The sequence below is a fragment of the Drosophila mauritiana genome, chromosome 2R (genome assembly GCF_004382145.1).
Source record: "Drosophila mauritiana strain mau12 chromosome 2R, ASM438214v1, whole genome shotgun sequence".
NCBI classification, from domain to species: Eukaryota; Metazoa; Arthropoda; class Insecta; order Diptera; family Drosophilidae; genus Drosophila; species Drosophila mauritiana.
In genome coordinates, this window is record NC_046668.1 from 21,958,952 (window position 1) to 21,982,842 (window position 23,891).

At 48.4% G+C, this 23,891-nt stretch overlaps 1 protein-coding gene across 6 annotated transcripts; it reads left to right on the plus strand.

Annotated features, from left to right (window-relative positions):
* The first annotated feature begins 2,648 nt into the window (after positions 1-2,648).
* Positions 2,649-23,026, plus strand: LOC117135537 (high affinity cAMP-specific and IBMX-insensitive 3',5'-cyclic phosphodiesterase 8). Of its 6 annotated transcripts, XM_033295812.1 has the most exons (20): positions 2,652-2,946; positions 3,592-3,731; positions 8,387-8,980; positions 9,044-9,128; positions 15,105-15,217; positions 17,409-17,465; positions 17,536-17,741; positions 17,925-17,984; positions 18,059-18,113; positions 18,235-18,333; positions 18,479-18,589; positions 18,663-18,832; positions 18,902-19,112; positions 20,196-20,363; positions 20,420-20,518; positions 20,576-20,824; positions 20,886-21,108; positions 21,173-21,330; positions 21,389-21,659; positions 21,718-23,026. In XM_033295812.1, the coding sequence occupies exons 3-20, from the start codon at positions 8,714-8,716 to the stop codon at positions 21,858-21,860; spliced, it is 2,745 nt and encodes a 914-aa protein (XP_033151703.1). In that variant the 5' UTR covers positions 2,652-2,946; positions 3,592-3,731; positions 8,387-8,713; the 3' UTR covers positions 21,861-23,026. The 6 variants fall into 6 exon arrangements, with proteins under 6 accessions (XP_033151704.1, XP_033151703.1, XP_033151701.1 ...); XM_033295813.1 differs by having other exon boundaries at positions 2,649-3,731; positions 20,223-20,363; XM_033295810.1 differs by having other exon boundaries at positions 2,652-3,731.
* The last annotated feature ends 865 nt before the right edge of the window (positions 23,027-23,891 follow it).

Consider the following 23,891-nt stretch of genomic DNA (forward strand, 5'->3'; position numbering starts at 1 on the left):
CTAGTGAACTAGTATTAGAGCCCAAAAATTAACTTAAAACTTTGGATAGATGCACAGCACTCCTATTCTCCTGACCGCCACTGTGCGCATGAGGCATGTACTGTACATAAAGTACGACGGCTTGCCCTTTTTGGTGTCGAGCGGGAAGTAACCTCTATTATTTACCAATACAAACTAAGCTTTAAAAATAAATGTAAAATTACCCGAAGCGCCAGCTGGTCGAAGGGTGGGTGGCGGGCGGTCCTCCCAGGGGGGGTTCCCTTTGGCTCCAGACAAACATGTGTATAATGTGTTTAATACAACGATTGTGTGGCTTTTTAGTACCAGTGGCAGTGTGCCACACGCAACAGTTGTTTTTAGCGGGATGTTGCGGAGCATGAAAGCTGCTCCTGCAGATACGCAGATACGCTTGCGCGCTGGCGCCATTTGTTGCCTACTTTTCCGGGCAGGCCAGGTGATGCCGCTGCCGATGACCGTTTCATCCCCCTCGATGCGGACTCCGATTCGGATGCCACCCTTATCGGCGGAGCTTTTGGTATCTCAACATTTGGCGGGCATGCAACAAGCGTGTTGTATCTGTATCTGTGCCCGTGCCTGTATCCGTGCTCCTATCCGTATTCGCATCTGTTCGCTGTAGCTGTAGCTGTATCTGTATATGTATCTGTATCTGTATCCGTGCGCAACATATTTGCTCAGCCTCAGCTGCTCCGCTGCTGCTCAACATAAACGCTCGGCTGGAGGCACGAAGATGCGTGACGAGCGGCACTCGACTTATGTACCATTTGGCACACTTGAGAGTTTTTAGTTCGGTTTCGGCAGAATTGATAGATACACGCAGCTCGCACCGCGCACACCACAGCCGTATATGTAGATATAGATACACACACACAGCCACACGCACTGGCACACGGACACAGCGATTTCGTCCCGCTTTCTGGCCAAAGCAACCGACTTTGGCTTTGGCTTTAGCTTTAGCTTTGGCCCACATCGTGTCTATCTAGTGCCATCGGGCATCGGTTAAAGCCAGAAGCTGAACCGCAATCACAATCGCGGCCAGCACGCTTTTCCAGTGGGAAAACATTTCGGCAGTGAATGCACGTTGATTTTTTATCGGTCCGCTATCCGCAATCCGCAATCCGCAGTTGTGATTTGTGCTTTAACCCACAAACTGTCCACCGAACTGGAGTGAACGGAGGTCGTCGCACAGTTGCAGTGTTTTCCGGGAAGGTGGCCTCTAATCCTGAGGCTCTGTTGGGCAGGTAAACCAATACCCCACGTCCGACTTAAAGCTGTGTACATTCCGGCCAGAGAAGTGCCATGAAATGGCTCAAATTTAAGAACAAATAATGGTGGCCGTCGGCTTGTGGCGCCCGAGCTCGCCTCCTTTTTTGTGGTTCCTGGCTAATTGATAGTGGTGTCTGCAGTCGACCGATAGAGGCACTTGGCCTGGTCAAACACAAATGCAATTACAATTACCCAAAGAACAAAAACAGGCAGCAAAAATCCCATTGCTCATATAAGCTCATCAAGAAGTGCTCATGTGTACGTGCGCTTGCTACGTGTGTGTGTGCGCGTTTGTGTTTGTGTGTTGGTGTGTTGGTGTGCCTTTGCCGGGGGCTCAATCTCTATAAAGCTGGATTCTGGTTGCGTGCAGACTCCATCTGGAGTGTAAGCACTTGCCGGGGGCGAACGAAGGAAAAGCCGTTAATGTAACGGCCACAACTGCGATCCTTCGTCCTGTCAATTTGCCTGGGCAGCTCCTGGATGGCAGCTCTTCAGCTGGAAAATCCCACCTCCAATATCCCATATTTGCTGGCTGCGAGCGAAAAGTAGTGGAGTAGTGACTCACGGGTTCGCGATTTATTTGGGTCACCTTATCTTACGATGCCATAAATGATTCATTGGCTTCCGTTATTATTATTTTAGTCCAGTCAGTCGTAATCCACAATGTTCTGCGGACAATTGTTCGGGGCGGCCAATTCGCCTTAATTATGTTTTAATTTCAGTCATCAAAAGACGCGGATTCGCAGAGTGTAGCTCCCTAGCTTGCAGTGTTGTTACTTGATGAGAAAGTCCTCAATCTATGCGAAAACAAAACGAAATAATCTTTTATTTTTTACTTAGTTTGTGATATAGAACATTACTAATATGCAAATGAGTTGAGCTAAGTACTTTCCATGTGCGCCGTATTTGAATTAACGTAAGGCTAATTATTCACTTTCTTTTAAGAGAATTTCTGAATAATGTTTAAAATAATATATCCTTTTAAGACATCTGAAAGCTTATTTCGACTTCAAGATCCATCTGTTGCTGTAGTTAACTCAGTTAACACAGTTTTCCCTACTGTAAAGTTATAAGAGTACTAACTTGTTTACTCTCTCAAAGTTATATTTAATAACAGCGGCTAATCATACAGCTATTACTTTACAAGCAAAGCTTTTCTTAAAGCTCTTCGCTCTCCGCGCTCACCGGCTCTCTCCGCGATTCTTCGGCTGTGTAGCTACTTCAGATTCTTTCGGAGCCAAGTGCAGATACAGATACTCGCGATCGTCGCTCGTCGCTCGCATTCGGCATTCGGACTCGCATTCGGATTCGGATTCGAACTCGTACTGGCACTCGCACGAATTTGTATCTCAGAGATTGTTTTAGTTTTAGTTTTCTTCCCCGCGATTCTTCTGTGTGTTCGCGTTCTTCTGGCCTGCCATTGCCATTGTTTCTGCTTCTGCTTCTGTTTCTGCTGAATTTCGTATCGTAGCGTATCGCTGAGCGAGAAGTCAGTTTGACGTTTTGCTTTGACAAGCAACCGTCGTCGATCGGAGATCGTGAATAGCGGACAGCGGACTGCGGATTGCGGATCGCGGCTGAATCTCGTGAATCGAAATCTTGGGCGTTCTCCTCTCCACTTCCCTCTGCCCGCCGGCCGCCCAGAGCAGAGTTCTGAATTCTGTAGGAGTAGTATACCACCCAAGAGCACACGTTGCACCACCCGCTGACCGCCGAAAATTCGGTTATCTCCGTGGCCGCAATAATCGACAATCATATTCCCGATTTGTGATCAATATACATGTACCGAGTGTGTGTGTGTGTGCTGTGCTGTGTGCCATATATCGGGGGTGCGTGTGTGCCGTTCAGATTGAGTGTTGGCAGTAAATGTGAGCCAATTGTATCTCTCAGATACAGATACGTTGGCGGTAGGAGCGTTATCGGCGCTACTGCTGCCGCTGCCATAGCCGCAATAGCTGCTACTACTGTCGTGACCGCGCCATTGTTATTATTTTTAATGCATTGAATTTGAGTTTGCAGCTTACAACTCGCCGTGTGGATACGAGAGTATGTAGTTGGCTATGTGTATACATATTTTGCAATATCTTGTGCGTCAACGGCAACAGCAACAACATCCGTTCTATGAACGTGACCCCCGCGCATTAAAATAAATTCTAATTTGTGGAAGAAAGAGCAGCGAAATGTTTTGTTATTGCGAAGAAGTGCTCGTGTGTGTGCGGCAATATTTATTATGAGAGTGCGTGTGTGTGTACTCCTGCCTACTCTGCCCACTCTGTGCTCATGTGTATTTGTTTAATTTATATCTAGAGTCTAGAGTCTGATATAAATATTAAAATAAGTATAAGAAGCGGCGCACAGCTACGTCCGCCCGCCTATGTGCACAAAATATCACCAGCAACAGGCGGCCAAGCAACAACTACCAGCTGAACGACAAATTTTTGGTTTCGGTACGTCAACAGATAATGTATTGTATATGTACGGCGGGGTTGGAATACTACATACTACTACATTTTGGGCTGCGATTCGCCCAATTTGCTACCCTCCTCTGCCAGCCAGATACGAATCGCTGGGTGGGTGGGTTCGTTGGCTGACCAGCTCCCAAGGAGCACATGTATCCTTAAGATGCACGAGCCAAAGCCGTGGCTATACAGAGCCACCTTGGCGGCGGTGGCAACGTACGCCGTTCGTCCTCGAAAAAGATCGTAAAGTCGAATGAAACGAAACGAAATGAAATGGAATGAAGCGAATAAAAGCGAATATTTTCATGCAACTGGCGTCGCAGTTTTCAGTTTAACTAGCCCACCTGACCGCCGCCGCCGCCGAGTGACTTCTTATAGGCGCGACGCAGGCACATAAAAAGCGCTTGAAATTGGTGAGCAATGATGCCCATACTGGTCATAAACAATGGGAGAAATATCATTCCGTACTTATAAACAGGCGGCGATAAGTTTGCAAACTGCGTTCGCATTTCGCCATTCGTGTTTTGCATTTTGCATTTCGCATTGCGCCGCTGGCCAAAAATGTGGCAGTGGCTTCTATTTAGTTTCTATTTCGGCCACATCCCGCGTGGACTGGCCCATTTCGTCGATTATCTAATGGCTCCCAACGATATGAGCATGATTATGAGTATGGGTGTGTGTGCGGCTTCAGTACGTTTTCACTATCTATGCGATAGGCTGTCGCCCAATCAGTTGGCTGGCTTAATTAATTCCCGATTTTAACTGTTTATTAAAATGGATTGTTATTGTTGTGGCGCTGGCGAGGTGCTTTCGCAGCTATTGTTAACAGCAAATAAATCCGGGCTGCTCGCGTGCATACTGATTGGGAGTTTCCAGAGGGGCTCCGCATTCCATCCGCCCGCCGCTCGACTGTTTACTATGACTGGGGTTATGCAATGCACTGCCACCCACTCCCACTCCCGCTTCCACTTCCACTCCCACCCCCCACTTCAGTCAGCCGTAAACCCAAAGTGCCATGGTGTCTGCAGTTCGTCCAACTTTATGCTCAATGTGCCATTTCATTGTATCTGCATCTATGCATCTGTGCATCTGTGTGTCTGTGTATCTGTGCATTGCATTTGCATTTGCATTGTCAACTGGGGCAATCAGCTCCGCATAGCGCCCTCTCGTTCGCTTGCGAGCACGCCGTCCCTGTCTAATCTTCCAGGTTGCGACACTTATTCCCTGCTCTCCCATTCCTCCATTTTGTTATATCTCACTTGAGATCGGCATTTGAAATGCAAATTCAGTGCCCATAGACATTGTAAGCAGTCGCAGATACATATAGGTCCTCCACACACATACGCGTGCATCTCGGAGTGTTCTTTCACGTTCGTTATTAATTAGTGGCGGTCCAAGCATTCCGCCTGTAAGCGATTAGTAGCTGTTCCATTGTGAAGCCCCAAGGTCCGCGATCGCCAACGAATCTCGAGGATGCCACAGCCATGTAGCTACATACATATCTGACACTTGTGACGCACGTTCTGAACATGAAATTCGTCGAGAGACCACCCTCAAGGTTTTCCATCATTGGAGGACACATACGAGATAATAATGGGCCATCAAATTGTATATGGACTGCCCCTTTGGGCGGGGAGATCCATATTTGCAACACGTTTTCTTCGTTGCCACACTTTTTAATTGGTTTTTCAGAACTTTTTCGATTGGAGGTTCTGGGATTACGCAGCATTTTAGTTCGTGATCAATTTGAATATAGCAGGTGAACTCAACCTACAAAAAAAAACAATTTAAGAGTCAAAATTGTATTTTTCGTTGTCGCATTGCATAATTAACTCCTAACTGTTTTTCTAGTCGTTAATTTGAGAAAAGTGTCTTGAAATATGGCAGGCCGTAAACTTAAATACTCCATTTCAACACCTGACTTCGAGTCAAATTAGGCACTTGTAATGGATCTCGAGTCGAGTCGCGTCAAGTGCACACATCGAGTGGCCGACACATTATTCGGCACTTGTACACACATAGTTGTCGATCGGATTCCAAATCCAATTCCGATTCGGATCCGTGTGTGCATGCAATGTAAACAGAAAGCCGAAGCCAAGCGATCCGCAGCTGCAAAAACTATTAGATACAAATTCGCCAGAATGCGAATACGAATGCGAGTGCGAGTGCGCCATGCTCCATGTTCATCATCTTTTTTGGTCTCGGCCAGCTTTTTCGTATATGGCCCGGCTTCGGCTGCCAAATACCTACGTTCTTGAGTACATATCGGTAATCGGTAGGAAATTCTATTAGGGGCTCTCGCACTCGCACACAGGCGTCCTGATGATGCTATTATCCGAGTGCCCACAAGCACCTGCATACTAATAGCTCCGGGCTGGGGCCAAGCATCCGTGACTGGCTGCATCTAATGAGTTGACGTTGCCGTCGACGTCGGGGACCGCTAATAGAATTTGGCACTCCTTGGCACTCGAGCTTTTAGTTGCATACCGAGAGGCGCCGCACAGGAGCTCGAGGCCCCGATAAAGTGCACAGCACGGCACAGCCTGGCAACGGGGCGGCTGAGCAATGCCAAGCCCCACTCGTCCCGGGGCGGCGGTAAACAAATTATGCTACGTTCACGGCGTTCGTTATTTATTTGAAAACCTAAATGAGCCTGAGTGTATGGCGAAAGCCATTACTTGTTCATTTTAATATGGTCGGGCTAAAAATAATTTGTTTAAATCAACAAACAAACCATAGACTGATGTGTACGCGGAGCTGATTCTCGACATCTCTATTGTAGTTTTCACATTGCTAGAAATGTGGATGAGTTTGCTTGGAGCGGCATGGGATGCTGCACGGAGAAAAATGTAGGAGCAACTTAGCTCAAGATAGGCGTGACCTTAGCTGGCAAACTAATTTGGACCTTACTTTGAGAGCAAGGTCACACTGCACATAGATTAAGGGCTTGAGCAAGAAGTTTGAAGTTTGGCATGGAGAAAAAAACCTTTAATCATTTAAAATGCAAAGCACAATTTTCTCTGATATTAAAAATTCCAAATAGATGACCAATTTTAGTGACATATCTCTCTCTGTACTCATGTTGCCGTTCCTCTTCCTCCCCTCGCCTGTCTTCCTGTTGGTGTCTTCTGTTGTGACGCCTTTTGTCTTTGGCCCCAACAATGCAAACGGATTCAGACAGTGGGACGACAACAAGTGTCCTTATGGATGTGAATGTGTTTATGTACGAATGCAGATGAAGGACAGCCTTTCGCTTTAGCAAGTCAATCAACGTCGCCGGGGATAAGGACTATCTTTTCCCGGCGAGCCCCCTTCGAATTGTTTTTCCTGCCCCAGAGAAGCGACATAAGACATTTCACTCGCAGACTTGATCTGTCGAGGCGTAGGGCTCCAATTGCCACTTGAAGTGGGTACGACTTCTGGTGACTAATCTGAACTGTGCTCGCTGGGTTCCCGTGCTCCGTGCTCCGTACTCCCAACTCCGTATCAGTTGATTTGCTTCTTTCGCTTTCGTTGGGGGTTTTATCTAAATATTTAAAATTGGCTAGCAGACACGAGCCAGCGACATAGGGTTTTTCTATTTGCCCCAAGATAAAGCCGACTGACAGCCGGAATGAGAACAACAGGGCGACATCGACATCGACATCCCCATCCACAACCCCATTCCCATCCCCCATCCCCATTCCCACCGATGTCAGAGATATGTACCCGGCGCTGTATTATATATGACACCCACAAATCCCCACAAGTCAATTGTTTGATACGTGCCTCCGAGGGTTCAGACTATCAGGTTTCGTCAACTTTTCGGGACGCGAACTTAATATGGCAGACAGGAGTCGTTGGCGAATGGAAAACGCAAATATAGCCCCGGCTGGGCATTATTCATATGCAGCGAGCTGGTCACGTTCAAGGGCCCTGTTTTATTATTTTCTTCGTTTTATTTTCGTATTTTTCTCGCCTTGGCTCCAATAATCATTGCCAATATTTGGGCTTTTATGAATTTATAACAATCGCCAAGAGTTTTTGACAATTGTGCGGGTGCTCTGCCCATATTCGATGAGAGTTTCAATGAAACTGCGACACGAACTGGCTTTCGTAATCGAGTTAAAATACCAGATATGCACTGCAGCGCGCATTTATCACTCTGGCTTATCAATGTCAATTAAACTAGTTTAACTAATTAAGCCGGGGATTATCAAAAAAGAGGAACGGGAAGGTCCAACGTTAATGTAGGTCAGTGCGCACTAGGCAACTGAATATATAAAAGTTAGGGATTGGGGGATAGCTGACAAATCTAGTTACAGAAAAGGAGGTTCCATTAATGAGGCGCTTTTTAGGGCTTAATACGCTCAAGTTGAAGTGCAAGGTTTACATAAACAGGGTTATTTTAGAGCCTGCCATTATATTGTTCATATTTAAGACTGGCTGTTTAATATTTAAACAGAAAACTAATTAGCTAGGAAACAGCGGGTAATAAAGTTATATAAAATGTGTTGTTTGCTTGATTGCCTTTTTAATGGATTTAAGACCTTTAGCGGACTTACGAAAGCAATTCAATCTAACATGCAAATCTGTGAACAAGCCCATTGCACTCGCCTGGTATTCCAATTAACCAACACCCACTTCGCTCTTCCCTCTTGCAGTTATCCGGATCATGTGACCAGTATCTCCGCTGGCCACCAGTCAATCAATCAGCAGACCGCAGCCCAAAAATGTTTCAATTATGTTATCGCCAGCAACAACGACATCGTCCAGAATCGAAAGCATCGAACCAGAGCAGCAGCAACCACAAGAAGGCAGCCGCACTGCCCAGGACGAAGGAGTAAGCCGTGCAATCCCGCAAAGGCCAAGTCCGGATACGGAACCGGAACTCACTGCGAAACCGAAATCACAAGGCAACCAAGAGCAATTTAGCATAGCAACCGCAACGCAATCAGCCAGGCCAGGATCAGAAGCAGGACTTCTTAGCCATGGGCTGTTCTCCGAGTACTCTGCCCCCCGCCCCTTCCGCTGGTCAGACCGGCGAACGAGGATCCCTGCCGCTGGACGCCTCTGAAAAGGACGAGAGCCGCCTCTTCTGCATCAAGCTCCGACGCAGCCGCCTGCGCCGCTGCAGCTGCGGGGGCGTGACCTTGCAGCCCCCCAGCGACGGGAACGGCAGCACGGCCGGGGACAACCTGTGCGGCCAGGTGCTCCTCAATCCGCTGCAGACCAAGAGCGAGGCCGACTACGAAAAGGTAACCCAATGCGCTCGGCCAGAGCCCCCGTACTCCCGGTGTTCACTTCTTGTCTTCCACCAGCTGAGCACCGGCAAAAAGGACTCGATTGTGACGGTGGCCGCCCTGGGCAACTTCACACACAGCGTGGTGCGACGGGCCACTGGAAGTAAGTAGAGACTAACTAACGCTAAGAGCTGCCCATAGTGGTAAGCTGATATGGAAGGGGTTAACATCCTTTCATGCGCCGAAATAATCCGCCGCCTTGGTTCTCAAGAAGGGAGCGGAAATAGTTTGAGAAGAATTTTTAAAAGTTTGAATAACTTAAGCACGGCAATTTGAAAATTCCTGGGATCCACTGAAGACTTCGATGGGTTAGGTTGCATTTTTGTAAAATCGATTAAAACACCTCAATGGAGCATTATATTTAAATCGCTTGTAACAATTAGTCTCAAATCATTAGAGCGCTTTGATATCATTTCTCTGCGTGTTTTTGATATATGATACCTTGGCAGCATCATTTCCCTCCGTAATACCCTCTAATGCGAGAAGTCGTTTACCTTCAACACTCAATAGAGAGGCTATCAAAGTAGATAAGGGCTGCGATTGAGGAAATCAGCTTGGGCTTCTGCTTCTGGTTCTGATTCTTCTAATCTGAAGTGAGCCTACTCCACCGTCAAGAGGTTCCGCTCTGCTGTTTGATAGTACTCGTAGTGGTGCTTATCAATGGGAATCTCAGAAGCAGTTGCACGTTTCCTTTTCTTCAGATTTTCTGATGATTTTCGATGCTCCAATCGACTCAAGTGGCTGTCATAATTAATGCTAGATATAAGTGGATTAGGATTGATTAGTAAATATAGGGTATTAGCAGTGTGTTCTCCTTGACCTTTAATTTGTACCCAAAATTAGGATTAGCATGACTTTTTCATGGCATGTGCTTTAAGTTCAAAAGTAGGGTATCAGAAGTGCTGTGCCAGCTAACGGCTCATCCAGGTAACTCGATCCCAGAGTCAGCTGGCGCTAGTCGGGGATCCAAAGCGCAGCTGTTTTGTGTCGCCGTCCAATTAACAGATTCCCGCTCTCCGCCCCACTCTCAATCTCTCTCTCTCTCTCTCTCTCCGGCTGCCGCTTTCGGTGGAGCCGTGCCCAGAGAGCGCGTGAGCATCGGTGAAACTTGATCGTGCTCAGCAAACGGATCGGGATCGGATTGGGGTGGGAGAATCGGAGAGCCGGAGAGCGAGCTTCGATTGTCAAAGCAAAGCTCGCTCTTTCCGAGTGGCCGCAACAGCTGCTCCCCAGTTGCGGAGTCAGTTGCTGTAGATTCTTTCGCCGCGACGGTTGCTCGGTCGCAGTTGCAGTCGACGTCGCCGCAACATACATACAGAGGTGGTCAAAAGTATTTACACAACGAGCTTTTTTTTCAATTGTCAACTAATTGAAAAAAAAGCTCGTTGTGTAAATACTTTTGACCACCTCTGTATGTGAATCGCAGTGCCCGTGCCATATAGAATCGGAATCGGCGGCTATATAGCCAGTGCAGAAGTAAGGCGCTTGATGCAAGTCCCAAATAAAAAGCAGAAGAGACTGCCAGCTGCAAACTGGTCGCCACGAATCGCCATCTAATGCAGCTGGAGTCGCTTGAATTTGGCCAAGTCGTGGCTGCGGCACACAACATATATAACATATAACCCAGGGCCAACCAGTCGTCGATCCAAAGCGATTGCAATTAAAAACGCATAGAGCCGACTGAAAATCATGTACGCGCTGAAATTCGTTGGCTGCATTCGCCCGAGGTGGAAAAAAACAGCTTAGCGTGCTCTAAAATACAACAACAGTGTGCATAGCCGCGCACGAATATAAAAAAAGTGTTAAAAATCAAAACAAACTTCACAACTAAGTGTGCCAACAACCGCGGCAGAAACAGCAAGTGTAGCGAGTAGCGATCTCTGGATAGATTTGGTCGGAGACCACCACATACGCAGATAGCCAGCTACGCAGATTCAGCCTCCAGCCTCCAGCCTCGAACCTCCCCCAATCCAGAGCCCCATTTTTGACCCATTGATGGGTGTAGGTTGCCCGAATAACGCCCTGTGAAAAAGCCTCAATTAATATGCAAAAATTCACATGACAATATCTGGTTTTCTGCCACTCGCACACAGCAGCCGTATAAGAACAGAAGGAGAGCGAGATCGGCATCGCAGTACGACGAACTCGCACTTCTCTTTCTGAATCTGAATCTGAATCCGAATTGGAATCCGAATACGCATCTCAGTGCGAGTCCGATTCCGAACCCGAGCCCCCGTAAACAATGGATCGCACACGGATTGGCGCCAAAACATCAATCACAGCCAAAGAAAACAAACCGAACGATCCGTCGACTCGACGCTACTCGATTCATTATAGGCGGCTAATCCCACGCGTCAAAGTTCTGCAGTTTATCAGCGTTCCCCATAAAATGGGAAATTGAGCGATGACGCCCGCGTAGTCGTAGTCACCGCGACTTTTGCGATTCTCGCAGGGCTTACACAAATTACGTATAGTTTAGCCGCCACGTGAAGGTATAGCAGGCCGATTAGATTACCGCCCCGAATAGAGAGTACTCCCTATCAATATGGGTTTCCCATTACCATACCCGCTCCTCTTGCGGCCATATGTCCAGTAGTCCAGCAGGCGGCTATCGCTGAGTCAAGAAGATCGGCCCAGATAGGCCCGGCTGCCCGATTCGATACCGACTTCGACCCAGGGCCACTCGGCCATCCAGCCAACCCAGATGTAGATTGTGCACGCGTTGCGGCCTATCTGTAACTGTATCTGTATCTGGCCGTTTTTGTATCTGCATCTGGGCAAGAGTACCTGTATCCGAACCTGTGCCGTATCTCGACGCACACAGCCTAAACATCTGAATACTATGAGCAAACTTGCCTGATATTATCTTATCACAAATTAATTGGTCGCCATGACAACGGCCCAAGGCGCAAAAGGCCCCAAAACCGAGGGCCCAATGCGATTCGGCCAGCGGGACTGACCGGGAGCCCCTGCTAATCCGCTCATAGAATTTGAGTTGAATTCGCCAGTGCTTCTGGTTGCGATGGCATTGCACCTGCCTTTATAACGCTAAGCGCCTTATAAGCGCACCCAAAAGTATCTCACGGATTGCCAACAGACCGTTAGCTTTTGCCGCAGCGCACATTCGCAGTCACCATCGCCATCGCAGTCGCCAGCGCCATCATCGCAGTCGCAGTCGGTGCTCGCAGTCCACTGCCTCTGGCAGTTTGAAAATCCGTGCGAGAATTATCATCTGGCAAACAGTTCTTCATACCGGATTAGAACGGACGTTTCGCCCAGTCCGGCTCGCGTTTAATTCCATTTTCCATATTTTTTGGTAGCTGCGCCAGTTTGATTCAGGGTTTATCCCCCGCAATTTCGCCACTCGATCGCGTGTGGAAGTGAAGAAGTAGTGTTGCTCTCGGGCGGAAACAGTAGATGCGCCCGCGATTCCCGCCGCTCTGTGTGTGACCCTGTACTCTGTACTATGATTAGGAGTGCGAGCCCAGGCAGTAAGTAACTTGGAGCACCAAGTACGCACTACGTGGTGCTGGGTCCAGTTTTGAGGTGCTCCCGAAATTCAGAGACGTCAGCGGCTGCTGGCCGCCTTTTATCTAAACAATTTATCGATTTTCGCTTAGATTACACCATCACCCCCATTCCGCTCCACTTTACTCCCCGGCTGCTCCGAAAAATAACACCAACGATAAGATACACCCGACCCATTTGAATAAGCGCAAACATACTGTCCCCACGGCGTGTACAACGCACACGGATCCCGTCCGCTCGTGGGTACGGGCATGGGCATGGGTATGGGTATAGCTATAGCTATAGGTATGGGTATGTAGTGGGCACAGAGAACCGTACTCCCCACTTTCCGTACTTTCCCCGGCTAGTTTTTGTTTATGCCCCATTCCGGCGGCTATTTATATTAAGAGCGCTGTGCTGTGCCGTGCGCCGTATCTGCTGGGCTGTGCGTATGTGGTGGTGTGCATGTGGGGCAGTTTATCATTACGCACTAATTGTGTGAAATCAATGCCGCAGCCAGATAAACAAACTGTTGCACATAAATGACAATTAGCATAATGCCACGAAAGTAATGCGAATTTGTGTGACTTCATTTGCAAAACACCAAGAAAAGCAGTAGTGCCAAGCGAGGAATAAATAAATAACGACGAGCACAACAGCACAAACAATGATAATTTCCAGCCAGCCGAATTTGGCTGGATCGGCGACGACCACGACCACCACCACCATCACCAGTGCCCATGTGAGCCAGGAGGGTTCCATGCCACTGCCGCTGCCCGTTCCCGTAACCATTCCCCTGCCCATCGCCGGCACTTGCAACTGCGGGGCAGTGGGCGTGGGAATGGGAATGGCCCTGGGGGCCAGACAGTGCCCATCTCCAGCCGTGGATCCGACGACAGCCACGGCCACACCCACGTCCACGACACCAGGCAGAGATTCATTAACGCGTCCGGCCTCCGAGTCCGAGCTGAATGTGGGTAAGGTTCCTCCGCCGTCGCCTCCACTCTGCTGGGGTCAAAGTGGAGTTTGATGATGCGGTTAGCATGCGTGTCCACTGGGGAGTGACTTGGGCTGGCCGAAATGATGACGATGATGCCCTCCTGCCAAGGGGTCTTGGCAATTAAAAATCAGCCTGAAAGTTTCTTCATCAACTTTTCATCCTTAGTAAATGTGGGCAGCTAGGCGAATTGCCACCAGCTTGTGCAGAAATTTAAAACTTTAGGCAACGGAGCAGGATGTGAAAAGTTATGATCGCATTCCCCAGAAGCAACTGCATGAAAATTATGCATTCAAGAGGTGGAAAACATTAAAAAGACGAGAGCTCAGTCCGCAGAGCAAATTTGGATTAGTGGGAATTAAATAGAGTAGAGGAAGAAACACAATTAATTAAAGCACAATTCACTAAACGTAGTTTAGTTGCAAAATGAGTGCTTAGCAGAAAATTCCTTTTTAATGGTAATTACGTTCACAAAAAATAATCTCGCAAGTGAATGACTGGGTATTGTGTGTACTGAAGGCTTCAATTGGCATTATGAGCTTTAAAATGTCGTAACACAAGTATTGTAAATAATTTAAATAATGCATACTTAACAAGAAAGCAGCCTGCCATGTGGATACTCCTTATCAACTCGGAAAAGCCCCCAGAACAAGACCCAAATGCCTCGTTGATAACTTTAATTTGCTTGCAGGGAATCCGCACAAAAGCCACGAACAAATTTCGTTACACAGAAAGTTTGTTTGGTCAATCATTTGGGGTCTTAAAAATTGTTTGGGCCTAAGCATACATAACTTGCGAGAAGCCGCAGAATTTTAATTTCCCCCAAACTTTGGCCAGGCAACTTTGCTTGCAGAATGCCTGCGAAGGTATGCCGGGCTCCAAAGCTCCAATATGGATTGAAATTCCCTACTTAAATATGTACACAAACTTTAATGCGCTGGGAATTATTGAAGGTTGAACAGGTCGATCAATTGGATTGCAAGTTTATTTTTCTCCTGCTTCGCCGAGGCAGCCTCATGTCCTCCTGGCATCCTTTTCGCAGGATTCTTGTTTAGTTTGCTCGCCGCAGCATAAAGCAGCATAAAGTGGGTTGTTGAAGGCCCGACCTGTTTCTCATTAAGTGAAATACAATTTGTGCGGCTTAGTTCCTCGGGGGATCCTCCGTTCGGTTGACAGATAGCAAGCCCAGGCTCGAGCACCGCCCCCAAGGACCTTTGTACCCTTTCGCCGGCACTCACACACACACACTCGTGCGTGTGCCCGTTTATAAAGTGTTTCTGAAATGCCAACGTTTATAATTAAATAAAACGTGCAACAAGAGGAATTAATGTGCGTGCGTGTCCCTGGCAAGGTGTTGGTAACTGAGTGGTTGCCTATGTGTGTGCGTGTGAGCTTGTGAGTGCGTATGTTTGTGTGTGGTGACCATTCATTTTGATTGTGGTCGTGCTGTCAACAGCCCCCAAGTATGCAGCGATTGCCAGCCCAGAAACGCTCGGAAACCTAGCATACTTTTTAGGGAATTTTCCTCGCCTCCTAACGCTTTTCCCCTCCTCTTCCGTTTTCCCACAAACGCAGGCACAGGCACATCGGGCACCAGTTCATCCGGCGGGAACAGCCGTCCAGGTCACCGCAAGTCATCACTAGCCCTCGCCCTCACCCCGGAAGATGAGCCGATGGACGTCTACCAGGTGAGTCTGCCAATTCATACTGTGACCATTCAGTGGGGTGGTGGGTGGTCGAGCGATCTGAGCCACATGGCTGTTACGTCTTTTGATAAGGTATCTTATCACGGGCAACACAGTTTATATGGCAGCGGGCCGAACGGAGAGCGTTGCGCTTTTCGGTTTACATTCCGCTTTAAATAGCCGCTCACCCACACCAGTGACGCGCGGCGTGTGTGTGTGTGTGTGTGTGTGGCTTGCCTATAAACAATACGCTACCAGAGAAATCAAATCAATTAACATTGAAGGTGGGAAATCAAAAGGCAAAGAAAGAGATTATACCCCCGATCGACGCGACTCAGTTCATTCCGTTTCAGTTCGGCGTTTGAGCGTCGCGAAGTCGCTTACTTTCGACCACGAAACCTGTGAATTATTCAGAACTGATTCCGCATTGAATCACCGATCGAGATACAGACAGCCGCAGATAGAGATACAAATACAGATACTGGTAGAGATACAGACACCGATCTAGATAGAGACTGAGATCGAGATTGTCGCATTAGAGGACGGCGTGGAAAAGTTGGAAATGCCACTCGCGACGCGCCGCGTTTCTGTTCCCATTCGTATGTGCGCGGAGCTTATGCAAACAACTTGTTATTGATCTAAGACATTGGACCTCAAGTGGCGAGTGTAATTGTTTTGTCGCTGTCATTGTTATTGCGCTACGGATTGCTTCGCCCCACTCTCTGCGAGTGGCCAGTGGTCGTGGTCGAGTGTTGGTTTATAATTAGCAGAATGCGCAACTGCTTGCCAAAATTCAGCAAAGTCTTTCGCCGCAAGTCCTCCGCGAAGTCCTCCTCTTCGTCGGCCGGCCGAGAGAATCCGTCGAACGAGCCGGACTCTGATACGGAGCCGTATGCCGTAGCCATCGCGGCTATATCCGATCGGAGTGGAGATAACCGTAATGAAAGACCAAGACCGCTGCCAGATGACGATAGCATTCGCAGCCGGCTGATAAGCGCTGCTCATTTGGATTTGGATTTGGGTTTGGAATTGGACTCGAATTCAACGGCAGTGACGACCAACGGAGGCCTTCGGCCAAAGAGCGAGGGTTCCTGCCCGGAAATGAAAGTGGAAACGATTTCGGCGGCCACGTCTCGGCCTCCGCCGCGGCCTCTGCATGGCACTACAGGTCCAGTGGCCATTTCCCTGCCATTTGTGGGACGGAATTCGAGTAAAACGCCCGAGGAAATGGAGCTGGAATACGAGGCGAATGTGGAGGCCGAAAGTCGTGACATAATGACCCCCCTGCGCCGCAACACAAGGCCGCTGAGCGTGTCCTTCGGCGGAGGAGGAGGAGGAGGAGTCGGAGGAGGACGCAGTGCACTGCAGCCGGAAATAGTCGAGGCCATACGCAGCCTGGACGTCCCGGCCCTCCGCTTGAACAATCTGAGCTTCGCCGGGAGCACAGACCAGAAGGGGGAAAGGAGTAGTGCAGAGGAGGAGCCCCTGACACCGGACCACGACCATGAGGACTCGGTGGTCCTTCGGCGCAAGGTCATCTGCCTGGAGCGCAAGGCACACAGTCTGTACGAGCGCCGATTGCCCATGGTGCCGAAACTCCACCTCCTGGTGGCTGGCAAGAAGAATCCGCCGACGGAGGAGGAGGAGTTCCGCACTTTCCAGGTAGCTTCCAGCATTCAGCTTTCGCAGGACCAACTTTTCCGCTCGGCATTGGCATTGGCATTGGCATTGGCATGGCCATCAATCTGCCGCCTTAGCCGCGTCTTACGCCGTGTTGTGATACATTTCCGATTACATTTTCATTCCTCTGATTGACACTGAGCCCAGCCCACCTTCGGCGGATTTAATGTGCTCGTATTATAAATCTGCAGCGCACGAGCGTGCCACACATAAGTCAGAATCAGCAGCGAGCAATTTTATTTTAATTTATCATCATTTAAGCGACACGAACGACGACACACACGCAATGGACCTCCTGGCTGGGGGATACATGTAGATACAGATATATATATGTATATATGTATAGGGATACGTCTGTACATACGCAATGCGAAGCCGGGTTAAGCCCTCTTATTTTGACGGCAAAGCCGGAGGAGCTGCAGATTTATATTAAATTTTACACGTTGTCTCACCTGTTCTGACACCAGCACCCCCACTCCCGTTTCCTCCCTTCTCTTTTCATGTCCTGATGCAGCGAAATCTCATGGACCTGAAGTATCCAACCGTGCTACCACCGAATCCCCCACTTAAGGTAAGTCCTCCTCGGACCACCTTGAACATGGGGCAATTCAATCAGTGCAATGGCTTTGACCCGCCCTTAGGCCCTCCTGGTTTTCCACAAGTCGGACAGCATCTGCGAGGCGATCACCGCGGCCTGCCAGCGCCACCAGCTGGACGTCACGCTGGTCAAGTCCAAGGAGGAGGCCCTGGACACCCTGCAGAAGTCGTACGCCACCGCCCAGTGCTACCACCTAATCATAATTGATGCGCGCTCCTCCAAGAACCTGGATGCGGAGCACATTGCGAGGTGGGTAGTGATAATGCTAGTGGTTGGGGCAGTAAGTGCCAGATGTGAAATGGGTTTCGGGACGAGTTTGGGCTTGGGCTTGGGTTGGCCACCAAACTTCTCGAAACTTTTCCATTTTCATAAACTTTTCACTTTGCTATAAAACTTGGCGTCTCCTCTTTTCGGTGGCTGCCGTCCCCACAGAACCATTCGTCACACACACGGCCACCATTTAACGACAATAATTGCAGTCTGCAAGAAGAGGTGAGTTCAGTGCTCAGTAGTTGGGCGCCAATTTCCACTAACGACTTGCGACTTACGCCCGACGACTTTTGCAGTTTCTTCGAAAAGGATGATGTGCTAATTGCTCTATTGGACGCTGGCGTTAATAGAGTAAGTTTCCGTTAATTGCCCCATCGGAGGAAGGGCTCTGGTCGGGGGAAACGGCAACGGCAACAGCAACAGAAACCGAAACAGATGCTACAATGCCACCTTGTGTCTTGTGTATTCGCAGTGCGTAGCGGAGACGACCAACCTGGCCATGTGCAGTGTGGAACTGAAGCAGATACTGCACTCCATCATCCGGCCGCACAATGTCATGTCCACTCAACAGGTAATCTAGTTAATGCCCCACCGTCACTCGGCCATTCGCTTCTGCAAATTAATTCAATTAAATGGAAGCGTGCAAGCGCTGTCCTGCAGGCCAATGAAATTGTAAACCCGCTCTGTATGTACTCCCAATCCCCCTTCATCCCCAGGCCCTCTACACGGCTCTGCACCGGCTAAAGGAGGTGGTGCTCATCACGGACGACTTGCTGCGGATTCAGTACGCGAACCGTGCCACCGAGAGGCTGCTCAACATGCGGCTGGTAAGTGGGTCTGCGTGGGCGGGTGGATTGTTTGCGATTGCGGCATTAATGAGATTTCCGCGTTGGACAACAGGACGAGATCATTAGCAAGCAGCTGGAGGACATATTTGTGTCGGACCTCTCCACCATCAGCGAGCAGTGCAAGAACATCAAGGAGTTCGACGGCATCCTGACCGTGCGGCGCAAGAGCCAGGAGGGCATACCCATGCACGTGCGCGTCGTGCCGGTGGCTTGCATAGGCAGGTGAGTGACCAATCGTCCGCCGATCCCCCCGCTATCGAGCGAGTCTAATTGGCAATTTTGTACCAACAGCGCCCCCACGCACCTGATTTTCAACTTTGATGTGCCTGGCGGGCAGATGGACTTCATAGCCACGCTGCCGCAGCCCAAGGAGGCGCCTCGGGGCTCCCTGCACTCGGTGCGGCGCTGCAGCTTTGATGTCCGCTCCATCGCCTCGGACGGACTGCGGAGGACGAGCTTGGCCAAGCTGACGTCGCTGCCACTGGAGGCACCCATCACTAAAGTATGACTCCGCTTCCGCACTTGGGTTGTGGCTGCAGCACGTTGCAACTTTGGGAGGGCTTTTGGGATTGCCTAAATTGCTAAATTGTCGTCCGTGCCTGTGCCTGTGCCTGTGCCGTGTGCCGTGTGCCTCTGTCCGTCCGTGCTCCGTCTGTGTGTGTGTGTCCTGGTGACCAGGTGTCCTGTCATGCCCCGTAGCATATGCAGCAATAGCAACGGCAGCAGCAGCAGCAACTGCAGCAGCGACAGCAATAACATTAGCAACAATATTTGCACAAGCACATGCACACAGACCATCCACACCCGCACCCCCGACACAGGCACCGACACACACTGAAATCCGAAGGCAAATGCATTTACCGGATTGGAGTAGTGCTGACTTTGACCATCGGTGTTTCGTGCTTGTACATATATGCGAAGGCCACGAGATGACAGCCAGCTCTCAGCTTTTAATTATCAAATTAGCCAATCAAATTTCCGCAATCGAATCGAAAGGGTTTAAAGCACAGCTTTGTGATAAGTGGCGCCCAACCAGGAACTTTAGTAACAAATGGCGCCCAACCAGGGACTTTTCGCTGGTGTAGCCTGAAATTAAAGACTCGCAAGCAGGAAGCACACTCCAAGCTAGACAAATGTATTTGACGTACATAAAAGAACCGACAATGGGTCATTTTTAACCCACTTCGCCCCACTGTTCACCCATTTGAGCTCCTAATTTGTCATAACTTAATGCCTACTAATCCCAAATTCAACAGTAACAGCACATCTAAGCCACCATGTTCTTACATTGATTCTCTTTTTATCTCTTAATTGTTATGTTCTCTTTTTTACTTTTATGTTTTGTGTACTCGAACAATGAACCAACTCATAAAAAATATTACAAATAATGTACCAAACTGTTCGTTCGCACGTTCGCTCGCTCGCTCGAATTGCTCGCTGTGCGTCGCTAACCAAAATAAAAAAAAAAACAAAAAAAAAAAAATAAATGTACAAAACTCAAAACCAACAAACACAACCGAAAATACCAAAATCAAATCAAAAACAAAATCAAACCAAACGCAACCACTGCGCACTCGCACATTAGATAATCAATTTACTATCACAAGTACAGGAGAATTGTTCGGCCGATGAGGCGCGTCTCATAGACAAGGTCTTGGAGTTCCTGAAGCGCGAGGGACTCTACAGTCCGCAGATGAAGGAGATACGAACGGACGATCCCATAGCCACCGATCTAATCGGTGCCCTGCTAACAGTAGGTCCAAACCCTCCTGCCCATGGGATGAATCTAACACGAATTGGCTTTTCCAGGGTCCCAGCGTGTACTCATCGCGCCGCAGCTCGAATGACTCCATCATACGCACTGGCAGCTCCACGAGAACTGCCGCCATTGTGCCCGCCAAAATGAAGGTGAGTGGTCAGATCAGGGTTCTATTATCATTTGTTACAAAGTACAATGTCTTGCAGTCCAACCCCATTATCATGGAACTACTTGACGAATCTCTCAGCTGGGACTTTGATATTTTCAAATTGGAGGAGATCACCGACTACCACCCGCTGCTCTACCTGGGCATGGAGATGTTCCGCCGCTTCGACGTCTTTGCCACCCTGAACATCGATGAGAACGTGTGCAAGGCGTGGTTGGCAGTGATTGAAGCCCACTACCGCAAGAGCAACACATATCACAACAGCACCCATGCCGCGGATGTGATGCAGGTGCGTTGCTCGAAGCTAATCCTTGCCTTAACCATCTCATAACATTCGTATTTCACCACAGGCCACTGGCGCATTTATCACCCAACTAACCAACAAGGATATGCTGGTGATGGATCGCATGGAGGAGGCGACTGCCTTGATCGCCGCCGCCGCCCACGACGTGGATCATCCTGGTCGCTCATCCGCCTTCTTGTGCAACTCCAACGACGCCCTGGCCGTTCTGTACAATGATCTGACAGTGCTGGAGAACCATCACGCGGCAATCACCTTTAAGCTGACACTGGGTGAGTGTCTTCCCAAATCAGTTAAACTCACTGGAACTCATGTTATGTGTGCCCATACTTCCAGGCGACGACAAGATCAACATTTTCAAGAACCTGGACAAGGAGACGTACAAGTCGGCCCGCAGCACCATCATCGACATGATCCTGGCCACCGAGATGACCCGCCACTTTGAGCACCTGGCCAAGTTCGTGAGCGTCTTTGGTGGCGAGGAGCCGCGTGATGTAAGTCCCCATACAAATCACCTCAGGAAATCAGTTAGTAAATGATTTCTATCACCAGCACAACCCCCAGACGGATGAGGAGACCTCCATACTCATGCGTCGCATGCTGATCAAGGTGGCCGATGTGAGCAATCCCGCCAGGCCGATGCAGTTCTGCATAGAGTGGGCCCGCCGCATAGCCGAGGAGTACTTCATGCAGACGGACGAGGAGAAGCAGCGCCACCTGCCCATCGTGATGCCGATGTTCGATCGGGCCACCTGCAGCATACCAAAGAGCCAGATCGGCTTCATCGAATACATCATACAGGACATGATGCACGCCTGGGAGAGTGAGTTCCACGGGGCAGATCCTGCAGAGCAGTAACTAATGGCTTACGTCCTTTGCAGGCTTCATCGACATGCCGCAGCTGATCACCTACATGCAGATCAACTACTCGCAGTGGAAGAAGTACGACGAGCAGGGCGTCAACACGCTGGCGGAGATCATGGCCAAGCAGCCACCGGTGGGCAAGATGGCGAACTCCAAATAGCATACGGCCTTCCGGAGATTGTTCTCGGGTCTACTGAAGCCTCTGCCGGCCCAGGCGCCAGGTACCTCCACGATTGGCGAGAACGAGATGGAGGACGTGCTCTAGTGACGGCGTCGAAGGTCCTGCGACGTCTGACTCCGGACCCGCAGTCTCTCGGCCTAATCCTCCCACTGAAGTCGCAGCTCATCACGGCTTGAAGCCCACCCGAGTCCACCCGCTCCCTGGACTGCCCCACACTTATCTCTGAACGGACCAACGGACTGGGGGCGGGGTCCCGGAGTGGGCGGCTGGCTGGCTTACGAAGTGGTGCCCTGAGCGGTGTCACAAATGCGGTATCATGCAAAGCAAACTAACTAAGGCAAACAGTAAACAATTATTGGGCTGGACTCAAAATTAAATGTTTAAGATGATGCATCACAAGAAGCGAACTTTCTATTTCTATATAAATATATATCATGTGAGTCTGTGTGTGCGTGAGTGTGTATGTCCCTCCATCCCCATATAAATGTGTATGTGTTTAGGCTAACGAAAGCAGACTTGCAGACTAGCAAACTAGCATGCTGTGCTAGCAAGCTAGCAAGCTGGCAAGAAGTCCCACAGCATATTGACCAGATCATATGGCGTGCGCTCCACTGTACCTGGCAACGGTATAATGTATAACAGTATAACGGTTTTGGCGACCGTATAGCGGTACTACCGACCCAAGTGTTACAAGCATGTAGTTCTCTCCCATCATGAAGACAATCTCTGTTAAATACTGCGAGGCCAAGTAAATATAGTTTAATTGCTGTCCAAGTCAGATTCGCAATCGGATTCGGATTTGGATTTGGATTCGGTTTCGGAACGAGTACGAGGTCATAGCATAGATGAAGACTATACATATATACATATGCACATGCGGGCGAGATCGCGGCAAGCACTATACATACATATATACTACTATCACTAGCGACTAGCTGACCGGCTAACTAGCTAACAACTACAAGTAAAACTGAAACAAACTAATTCGAATCCACTCTTGAGACATATGAAATCCTATGGGGCCCCTTTTACTACCTAATTATCTAGTTACCTACTTTCCTAACTGAAGAAAAACGCGAAACGATGAGCTATCCTAACTAATACTATTAATGTTGTTTAGCTTTCTAAGCATACGGTATGAGAAATCAAACTAAACGCAAATGTTTACCAATTAAGTGAAATCCTTTTTGAAATCTTTTTATCTAATTGACTGAACAAATTACATATACATATATAAACCAGATCTATTAATACGAGTTGATAATACGTTCTTGTTATAACTAAAATGAAGAGATGAAATGGAAAAGCAAAATAATATATACAATATACATATATACAATTTATACAACTTTTACGAAGCATATTATATATATTTATATATGTCATACGATATCGGCATTCATTCACAGAGTTACAGTAATTTGTATGTGTTACCAGGTGTTAATCCGTGCTTCAGAATGTTTTGATAGAAGTTATATACACGTATACAAGTCCCTCTGTCGACCTCCTGAACTGGAAACCCCCACCCACATCCAGTCTGCTCCACCCGACCAAAAACAACCAACCACCCACCCACCCACCAGCCCACATTTTCCGTTCCCACACGTTCGCATCACTATCACTACTGATGATCGCATTAGGTCGGAAAAATCAAACTGAGCGATAGGAGAATATAAATGTATTTGCATATTCAATGTTGTTAATATGTGTGTGTTTCAAATTGAATGTATTGGATTAATCGCGTAAGTTACAAGAGCGCGAAAGTTGAATAAATAAAGCAAAAGCTGCTAGTAAAGGCGAAAACAATTTACACGTTATGAAGAATATATGTATACATATAATATTTATAGATACGGTACTACTACATGTTTCACAACACAAAAATGATAAATCTTTACATACAACTATGTATATTTGTTACTACATCTGTTTGCTCCTTGCAGGTTAAGGATTATAAATGTTAAGATTTAGTCAAATTTATTGTAAAAACCAAACACAACAAAAAGCAAA